We start from the raw sequence: 10859 nt of genomic DNA on the forward strand, positions 1-10859 counted from the left end.
GTGTATCTGCTGCTGCACTGTCAATATAGATCGGGAAAGAGCATGACTCAGAAATTAGAGCAGAGGAAAAAAACAATGCAAAAAAAAAAAAAAAAAAAAAAAGGCACTGGAGGAGAAGTGAGATCTGTGAGATGCAGATACTCAAGCAATGGAGTAAGTGGAGCACGTGGGAAATGAAGGCTAGGAGCAAGTCTGAAAGAAGTAGTCGCATCCCCTACACACACACACCATTTTTTCCCCTTCATCCCTTGCTACTCACCCACCAACTCATCTCCATTCTTAGCTGATTTTGGAACATGTGGTCCCCAAAGCTTTTCAAGTCTTTTTTGGCTGATGCCCCAGCTTCATACCAAATCACACACAAAAGAAAAGTACTTGATCTCTTTATTCTCAAAACATTGTGATACTAAATAAAATCCAAGAGGTATTGGGTTGATCTTTGGTCTCTAGGGCTTTAGGGGAAGCAGACTGAGCCCAGAAAATGTCTGTCATCTCCAAGATGTAGAAGGTACTGTTTGAAGGCATATATCCCAAGTGTGTGGGGAATGGGCTCCAGCTCTTCCAGAGGAATGAAAGTGAATTTTAGAAGGCAACTAAGCAAGAGGACTGGGCGTCAGAACAGTAGAAGAACACCGGGATAATGAAGGCTAAGCTCCTCTTTCCTTTCTGCTAGGATCTAAGAACAGAGACGAGTGACTTCATCAAGGAGCCAGAGTAGACAGCTACTTGGACCCCACCAGGGGAGCAGCGGGGCCCTCCATGGCCAGTCAGCTGCCACACTCCGGGAGTGGAATGCTCTCCATAAGAATGGAGACAAACCTTTCCAATGTCTGTGCAGCTGCTTTGCCGGCATCCAGAACTTCCATGTGATTGGCCTTCGCCAAGTTCTCATAATCCATGACAACCTTGTTCGTAATGAGTGAGAAACCAAAGACACGGAGCCCACAGTGCCTTGCGACGATAACTTCTGGGACTGTGCTCATGCCTGAAGGGGAGAGACAATGACTCATGTGGCTCTCCTCACCCTCACTCTCTGAAGTTCACTGAATTTCAGAAAGCATCCACAGCAACTAAATTAGTACAGAGCACTCGCTGCCCTACCTCTCTTCAGGTAGCCTTACTAGCTACTTATACACTTTGCCAACACAATCTTTTCCTGTGCTTTGTGGCAATTAATGAGTCCACCTTGCAGCCACAGGTAGAGAAGGTGGCTGTACTGACATTTTGTAACAGCGCTGAGCTCAAGCCTATGGTCTCTGCTTTCCTAGTATTCTCTCTCATCCTTCCCCTAATCCATAAGTTCTCCCTCCCCTTTGCTATTTTACCAGATCCTTTCCTCAAACCACCAGCCAAATCCCCCTTCTCACCAACAGCATCTGCTCCCAGCATCTTGAGCAGACGACTCTCTGCCACAGTCTCAAAGTTGGGGCCTGCCAACATCACGTAGGTGCCTTCTTGTAGCTTTCGTTGCTCCCCCATTTGTTGCCAGGCAGTGAAAGCCTTCTGCCTCATATCCCGGTCATAAGCATCAGACATGGCAGGAAAACGAACTCCAAACCTGGAACACAGGTGGGATTATCTCAGATAAATGGCACCAAGTGAACTTTCTTTCCCAACTCCTGGACAAGGCCAGACTCTGCATGCAGTGCAAGGGATCAAAGATGTGTACCTTTCATCATTGGGGCCCCGGAGAGGGTTCTGGCCACTGAAACCAGGTAGGTTGATGTGATCCCGGATCAGCATAATATCTCCAACTTCAAAATTGGGGTTGAGTCCTCCAGCAGCATTGGTGACCACCAAAGTTTCCACACCCAGAAGACGGAAAACTCTCACTGGGAATGTCACCTTAGATGCAAAAGGTCAGAAAAGACTTTTCTAAACCTCACCAACAAACTCAAAGGTAAGGATAATATGAACCATGAAACAAAAGATCAAAAATTTGACCCAGCCCAAATGGTTAGACAAAGTAGGACAGCTCTCCCATCTTCCTCTTGATCCAACCAAGCTCGTGCCCCCGGATTGCTTACCTTTGACAGCGAGTATCCTTCATACATATGGAACCGGCCTTGCATCATCACACAGGACCTGCCATTCAGCAATCCAAACACCAGTCGGCCTGCGTGACCTTGCACTACAGACAGAAAAGGGAGGAAAGCAAAGAGATTATGCTCAGTGTAGTGAGTGGTACATGCTTTTTCTCTCAGTACTCAGGAGGCAGAAGCAGGTAGGTCTCTGTCAGTTCAAGGCCAGCCTAGACTGCACAGCAAGTTCCAGGCCAGCCAGGAATATGTGGCGAGACTGCGACAAAAAGAAAAGCAAGCATACTTCCCTGTATCACACACACTAGCACTTACTAGAAGCCATTCACTGTGTCTAATGTATGATGATATAATTAACAACAAGAGCAGTATGCTGATCTTCATAATCATACAACTGTACCTTAGAGATATGGGATAAGAACATTGATGTGAACATATAACAAAAGGAATTTCAAAAGACTTTTCCAAACGGAGAAACTCACACTGCAAGGGAGCAAAAGAGAGTACAAACCAAAGCTTAAAATGTGTATGATAATTAATTCTGCTAACTAAACTGTGTGCCTCCTTATTCCAGCTAGGGAACCCTTGTATATGTTGGCATCCTAAAGATGAACAAGGAAGACAAGCCCAATACGACTCTTTCTTTTTGGCCCACACAGCAGTCCTGTGGGGTATGTGGGTCATGGGAGCATACGAGCATACAGATTAACTGTTACTACCATCCCCATTATCTGGCAGTGTCCTCTAATGGATGGCCAACCTACACTTCTTTAAGGAATGGCTCTGTCAGAGGCACTAGAATCAAGTAGAAACATTAAAAAAAAAAAAAAAAAAAAAGCAATAGAACAAAGTAGACACGGCTAAACTTCAAGTTAATTTGCTTCTCACTTAGTGCAGGACTCTGCTTCCTGGGGGAAGGAGTGGCAGATGGCCCACGTCACTACTGTCTGCCTTCTTCCTTCTCTCTGAACAGGGTTACCCTTCCTTCCCTCACTCCCACACCTCCCTGCTCTGCTCTTCCATTCTTACCCCAAAGGGCTTTTAAATGTTTACTAAAAGTTTCAACTCCCTTAGGAAAGGTAGATAGAAAGGAAGATATGTAAGAAGAAATAATAATAATACAAAAGTAAGTAAGTTAGTTTAAAATAAAGAGAAATGAAAAAGCTTCCTCTTGTCCTTTCTAAATCTGAGTCTGAGTTTTCATGCTTGCGGTCACTGCGCTACAATGATGACAGAGCTCAACTTTACATTTCCAAAGGCCACTGTGAACCAAGTGTTTTCCTGTGTTAATCCCTGTGTGTGCCCATATCCACATGGTGGCCACAGTGATTATTGTTACTATGTATGTCTAGGCAGCACATAGAGGTGGAGATGAAGGAAGACAGGGAGGATGACCTGGAACAGGTTGTCTTTGTCCTGGGGCTACAGGTTCTGCTTCTTCTACTGAAGGTGAGTGGGAGTGCGTGTGCGTGCTATAGTGTGAAGACAGCTAGTGGGAATCAGTTCTTCCCTTTCAGTTCATGGGTATCAGAGATTGAACATGTGTGTTCAGCACCTTTCCCAACCCTCCCCACCCTAACACACACACTAATAAGGATTTCTTTCTAAAGCCATGCTGATTCTGTGGTGTCTCTTTCCCTCTTACATTTGTCTTTGGTCAAAAACTAGGACAATGGGGCTGGAGAGATGACTTAGTGATTAAGAGCAGTGACTGCTCTTCCAAAAGTCCTGAGTTCAAATCCCAGCAACTACATGGTGGCTCACAACCATCTGAAATGAGATCTGATGCCCTCTTCTGGTGTATCTGAAGACAGCTACAATGTACTAATATAATAATAAATAAATCTTTTTTTAAAAAAATAAATAAGTTAGGACAAGAATAGAAACATTTCCTGGATTAGATTCCACATAAGAGCAGTGTGATGGTTTGAATACGAATGGCCCCCTAAGTCACCAGGAAGTGGCACTATATCTGAAAGTATTAGAAGAATTAGGTGTGGCCTTTGTTGTAGATGTGTGTCACCATTGGTGGACTTTGACGTTTCAGAAGCCCATGTGAGGCCCGTGTCTCTGTTTCAGCCATCAGATCAAGATGTAGCTCTCAGCTACTGCTCTAGTGTCCTGCATGCTGCCATACTCCCCACAATGATAATGGACTAAGCCCTGAAACAAAGAAAGCCTCTAATTAAATGCCCTTTTATAAGAATTGCCGGGCTGGTGAGATGGCTCAGTGGGTAAGAGCACCCGACTGCTCTTCCAAAGGTCCAGAGTTCTAATCCCAGCAACCACATGGTGGCTCACAACCATCCGTAACGAGATTTGGCGCCCTCTTCTGGAGTGTCTGAAGACAGCTACAGTGTACTTACATGTAATAAATAAATAAATAAATAAATAAATCTTAAAAAAAAAAAAAAAGAATTGCCTTAGTCATGGTGTCTCTCCACAGCAATAGAACAGTGACTAACGCCCCACAGTCCAGCCAGTACCTGTGCTTTGGGGAAAGTTGGGTATCTCATTGTAGTCAAAGATCTGAGCCTCCTTTAAGTGAGCAGTTAGCCCTCCTAAGCCGGAACCACAGATCACTGCCACTTGAGGTCTATATTTAGTGTGATCCCGAAGCCACTTGGCGGTGGTCTCATAATCTTCATATGTGAACCTAGAGATTAAAGGACAAGTACATAGGTTGTCAGCACAGAAAAACCTAACAGATATTCTAAGGAGACAGAGCTGAAAGCCCAGCCTGCTTATACAACCATTCACCTGCCTCTCTGCTGAATCAGGCCCACTAAAGGCCTGACAAGAAACACCCTTCATTCCATAGCATGACAAAAATTAATGAAAGCCTATTTTCATGGATGGCCCCACCTCAAGTGCTCTGCCGCTAAGTTGTACCTCCAGCACTAGGAAGCTCATATCTCTTCCCTCCTTGGGACAGAAATGGAACCAGGTTTATGATGCAGTGATCAAATCAATGTGAGGGCTCTGAATGAATGAGGCCCTCCTAAAGGCAAGTCTCGTGCCTTTTTGTTTGTTTGAGACAGGGTCTCCCTATGTTGCCTACTACTCAACAGCCCTCCCCCATGCCACCATTCCCCGCTCCAGCAGCTCATCCATGGGGTAGATAAGGGTAGGCCAATTCAAAGCTCTGGATGTGAGCCTGGGTGGTGGCTGAGTCTACAGCTCCTCCACTCACATCACCTGGGTCAGCTCTCCCTCCCAGGTGAGGGTTGGGGTCAGCTCTCCTGAGTGTGCAGCCAATGAGGAGCAGAGCCAGGTCTGCACAGCCCTCAGTCATGTCCCCAGGTGGCAGCCCAGAAGATCCACTTGGCTTTTGTTGGTAACAGACCCAGACATGGTTCTCAGTAGTAGCAAGGGCCAGGACCTTACCTTGGCCTCAGATAGCACCACAGGCTCCTCACACCAGGCTCCTCCTCACTACACTCGTGTTCCACTCCCTTCATTGTGCACACAACACTCTGCTTCCCCCTCCGTCTCTCCATCTCTCACTTGCTCATCTAAAAGTGCCCGTGGCAGTTGTTTTGGGCTTGCTCTGTTCACTGGGCCCATATTTAATTAATTAATTTTTAATTTAAAAATTTAATTACACTTAATTTAGTTGGTGTATGTGTGTGTGTGATGTGTTCAAAGCATGCCACATCATGTTTGGTGGTCAAAAAGATAACGGTGAGTCAGTTATCTCCTTCTACCACAAGATTGGAACCCAATTCAGGCTTGGCAGCAAGTACTTTACCTGCAGAATCATGTCACCAGCCCTCATTTTAAAACTTTTATTAGTAAGTAATAACACTCCTAGGAATCTACAGGAGAGCCTTAGTTTCTCTAAACATGTTTTTTTGATTCCCAGATACAGATCTCTGCCATAGGGAATTAACTAAACTTTTTTCTTTTTCTTTCTCTCCTTGTGTGTGTGTGTGTCTGTGTCTCTGTGTGTAGTTTTGGAGTTTGTTTTCAGACAGAGTCTCATGTAACTTAGGCCAGACTCAAACTGTAAGTTCCTGATGCTCCTGTCTCTACAGTGTGAGCTATGATTCACAGTTAAGAAACTAAATAACTGTGGCCCACAACTTTAATCCCAGCAATTGGGAGGCAGAGGCAGGTGGATTTCTGAGTTCGAGGCCTGCCTGGTCTACAGAATGAATTCCAGGATGGCCAGGACTACACAAAGAAACCCTGTCTCTGTGAGGGAAAAAAAAAAAAAAAAAAAAAAGAAAAAGAAAGAAAGAAACTAAATGATTGTAAAACAACACAAAACCCAGGCTTATTTCACAACATTGGTTATAAAATGCCAAGCGAGTACTGGCTTCAGACACTAGTTCAAAATAGAAGTTTGTAGGCCCATCCCTTCAAATGAAAAACTTGTTAAAGAAGTTATGAAGGGTGGCAAACAACTTTAATCCCAGCACTCAGGAGGCAAAGGCAGGCAGATCTCTGTGAGTTCAAGGCCAGCCTGGTCTAAGGTGTGAGTTTCAGGAAGAAACGGGCTATGTACAGAGACTGTTTCAAAACAACAGAACAAACAACAGACTTGCTAGGAAGCTCTGTTGTGTGACAGTTAATCTTTCCACCTCCTGCTGCTCCCTCTCCCTCCTTTCATCTTGGCTTCTCCCCACACTAAGGTATTTTGTTCTTCAGAAAGCAAAGAACAAGGTACATAACTCATAACCAAGTACTAGTATCAACTGGGAGCTGGTCGTGGTGAGGCAGATCTTAAAAATCCCAGCATTAGGAGGAGGAGGGGCAAGGCAGGAGGATCTCTGCGAGTTTGAGGGTTCCAAAACAGAAGGAAGACAAACCCTGTCTAGTCAGCCTGGACCTGCTCACAGTCCCAAGTCCAATTCCATCACATCCAACTGCAAACAAAGATCAAAGATTGCTCCTAGGAGTGGAGCAATCACAAATTGAACACAACTAATAAAAAGCCTTTTTTTTTTTCCTTCCAGCCAGAGAGCTTTAAGTATCAGAGACTTAAAGACATGGCAGATCCAGACATTAGGATAACTTGAGCCTAGCCTAGAGGTGTAGCAAGACCTTGTCACAAACTGCCACAGACTATACTATAGGAAGCAAAACAGGACTATAACACAACAGGTTATCCACAATGAAACAGCTAGGTAGGGCAGGGACAGAGCCACAGGGTGACAAACAGAAGCAATTAAGTAGGCAAGACTTTAGGATGCAGTAGCATCCTAAAGGGCCGGAAGTATGAGGCTTGGCCACCCGGCCATGTCCAGCCATAGCTCACAGTCCCCAAGGACACGTCGGACCTGAGATCATCCTAAAGCCACTGTGATTCCCTACAGCTCTGCTGATGAGTCAATCTAGGAATTCCCGACGCAAAAGGAAGGGAGTTGACTTTTTTGGTTTTTGTTTTTGTTTTTAAAGTGGGCGGAAGGCGTGGATAAGTATCTAAGCAGGTCAATGAATACAGATTTCCCAGCCTTAAAAAGACTCCCTTCCTAATTTGTTAATGCGACTTCCAGCTTGGAGGAGAGAGAGGGGCAGTCGCGGAAAATGAGCCATTTTCCCTCTAAAGGAACTGCGGAATTGCACAATAGAATTATCTCCTGGGTTACTTGGACCCCTACAAAGGAAAGTTGTGTTATTAAGTAGTCAGGGCTTGTGCCTCCTTTTCCACATACATTCACATACACCACAGAGGCACAATGTTCCTTGTGACGGTGCCTACACCGCGCTAACCTGTTTCTTCCTGCTCCGGGGCGCCCCTACCGCTGGTTCCCGCGCCTGCCTGTCGCGCCAGCCGCCCCACCATTCTGGAGCCCTATGTCTGCCACTGGGCTCTGTGCCAGGCCTCTGCATCCCCAACAGACTCGCTCCTTCTCTGGGCCCAGGCTGCTAAGTTCCCAGTTCTCAGCGTCAGCCCGTCTCTCTCTCGGCAGAACGCCTGAGTCCCCGGCCCGGCACTTACTCGTTCTCCATGGTGTCACCGACGGCCACGCGGAAACCCTGCCCTTTCCGCTCCACGGCGACACTGTCTAAGTCAGGTCAAGACTGTTAGTGCACTAGTCGCTGGGCCGGCCTTTATATCCTCAGCCCCAGGCTCCAGCCAATGGCAGCGGCCTTGTCTCCATGGTGACACACCCTCATCCAGAGGTGTGGCAGGAAACCTCTCCAGAGTTCGTTTCAAGGAGACCCACTCCTAGTCTAAGGCAACCAGCAGATGATCCCCGCACACAGTCATGATTTCCCAGTCAGAAAAGGAGGCCTGTGTGGAAAGAGAAGCAGGGTAAGAGAGCCCCGGAACTGCCTATCTGCAACTCCATTCTCCGCTGCGTTATTGGATAAGAATTTGAAAAGCGAAAAAATTCAATTTTTTCATAGATTGTGCAATCTTGAAATAAAATGAAACGAAACAGTGTCTGAGATGCTTTCGGGAATAGGGAAGCGGTTACTGGGCGGGTAACAGTGCTGACTTGGAGCCTGCAGGATTTGGGGAAACACGTCGAGGCCCCGATGGAAATGAGTTCTAGATGGTAGGCATAGACAGGATGGCAAGTTGATTGGACGCACAGTACGGAGTCCAAACAATTCTGCTAACTTTGAGATTTTTTTTTTTTTCGAGACAGAGTTTCTCTGTGTAGCCCTGGCTGTCCTGGAATTCATTCTGTAGACCAGTCTAGCCTCGAACTCAGAAATCTGCCTGCCTCTGCCTCCCAAGTGCTGGGATCAAAGTTGTGTGCCACCACTGTCTGGCAGAGAACTCCGGAGATGGGAGTCACACACAGGTGTAAGCCAGGATTTGAACTCAGGACTTCCAGAAGAACAGCCAGTGCTCTTAACTACTGAGCCATCTCTGCAGCCCTTAATTTTTACTTTTTTTTTTTTTGGTAGTTTTTGTCTTTGTTTGTTTGGAGTTTTGTTGTTTTGTTTTAAAAACAGGGCTTCTCTGTGTAGCTCTGACTGTCCTGGAACTCCCTCCTGAGTGCTGGTATTAAAGGGGTACACCACCATAGCCAGCAATAAGTTTTTATTTTTGATTGGCTTTTTTGAAACATTAGGGCCATTCATGGTAGCACGTGCCTTTAATCCCAGGATCTGGAAACTCCTGAGATCTGACTTGTGGCTAATCTGACCTACAAGGAGTTCCAGGACAGCCAGACAACTTAGAAAGAACCTGTCTCAGAAAGAAAAGGAAGGAAGGAAGGAAGGAAGGAAGGAAGGAAGGAAGGAAGGAAGGAAGGAAGGAAAAAGAGAAAGAAAAAAAGAAAGAGAAAAGAGTAGATACTACTGGAATATAGTGAACACCTTTAATCTCAAACAATGAAGGTAAAGGTAGCTTGTAGAAGGAAGCACCCATGTTTGCAAGTGACTTCCAATTGAGTAGACAAAGTGATGAATCAGAGAAAGATCTGACAGAATTGAATATGCCCAACTCTCCTGAGAAGAGAGAGGAAAGGGAATCTACTTGAGGGGCAGTGTATTAAGAGAAAAAGAGAAGGAGGCAGTTTTACTGGGACAGTTTGTACAGAGACAGGGTGCAGAGAGAGAACAAACTAGACACAGGTGAAGATAGAGTGAGCCAGAAAATGAGAAGGATCCAGAAGATTAGAACAAATAGATAATTTTAGGTCAAGTAGAGCAATTCAGGAGTAGCCCAGAGAAGCCAGATTGAATCAGTTATCATGGAGAGGAGTTTGAGCCAACACAGCTGAGTTGACTATCTAGCCAGAGATCAGAAAGAAGAAAGAATGAGGTTATTTAGCAGCAAGTGTCAGAGGCTGAAAACATTCTAGACCTAGATTAGATTGTACGGAGGCTCGAAGCTGCCAGAGCTAGGCCTGGGTTAGCAGACTGAGGCAGTAAGATTCCAAGGCAACCTTTACCACTAGAGAACAAAAGTTACATTTTCATAATGGTACCTGAAGGAGTCCATTATGACACAGAATTTGAGAATCATGGTTCTAGTCACTTTGATGTAACCTCATTCCTGAGTTCATACAATATAAATGAATAGTGGTACTAGTACAAACTACCTATACATGAGCTCACTCTCTAGCCTTCGCCTACCAGTCATCCATCCCCAATAAACTTTCTATGCCTAAATTTTTCTCATCTGGAAAATGACTAGAGATTATTGGTTTTGCTATCTTACAAGGATCATATATAATACAGTTAAGTGTTTTGTTAAGTATCTGACACTATAATTATAATAAACACACAGTAAATGTTGACTGTTACTATTTCATGGTTTTGTTTTTTTTTTTTTTTTTTTTTAGAATTATTTATTTTATGTATTTGAGTACACTGTGGCTGTCTTCAGACACACCAGAAGAGGGCTTCAGATCCCATTACAGATGGTTGTGAGCCACCATGTGGTTGCTGGGAATTAAACTCAGGACCTCTGGAAAAGCAGTCAGTGCTCTTAACCGCTGAGCCATCTCTCCAGACCCTATTGTCTCTTTTTTATCTTTTGATATCCACCTAACCTTAAATCAGATGCAACAAAAAATTAGTGGTTCATTGAGTTTATCAGCATCATCTAGAATCCCACAATGCTCAGAATAGTCATGTGACTATTTGCATTTAATAAAATTATGACTACATAATCACGAATGATAGTTCACATCTTTAATCCCAGCACTTGGGAGGCAGAGGCAAGCCTGCTCTACAGGGTGAGTTCCAGGACAGCCAGGGCTACACAGAGAAACCCTGTCTCAAAAAGACCCAAACAGAAGAATCTCAAGGGCTGAGATCTTGAGTATCTGTCTAGTTGCATAAAGCCCTGGGCTCAATCCTCAACACAACATAAAATTAGAGTAAGCCCAGAACTTGGAATATAAA

At 44.9% G+C, this 10859-nt stretch overlaps 1 protein-coding gene across 1 annotated transcript; it reads right to left on the minus strand.

Annotated features, from left to right (window-relative positions):
• Positions 1–367: 367 nt before the first annotated feature.
• On the minus strand, positions 368–8117 carry Pnp (purine nucleoside phosphorylase). Its single transcript, XM_021181737.2, has 6 exons — positions 7987–8117; positions 4526–4695; positions 2028–2131; positions 1670–1845; positions 1368–1558; positions 368–985 (listed from the first exon to the last, which is right to left on the minus strand). Exons 1-6 carry the CDS (start codon positions 7995–7997, stop codon positions 768–770), a joined length of 870 nt encoding a protein of 289 aa, XP_021037396.1. The 5' UTR covers positions 7998–8117; the 3' UTR covers positions 368–767.
• Between the last annotated feature and the right edge of the window lie 2742 nt (positions 8118–10859).

This window comes from Mus caroli, unplaced genomic scaffold (assembly GCF_978045245.1).
Source record: "Mus caroli unplaced genomic scaffold, Mus_caroli_1 scaffold_12, whole genome shotgun sequence".
Taxonomy (NCBI): Eukaryota; Metazoa; Chordata; class Mammalia; order Rodentia; family Muridae; genus Mus; species Mus caroli.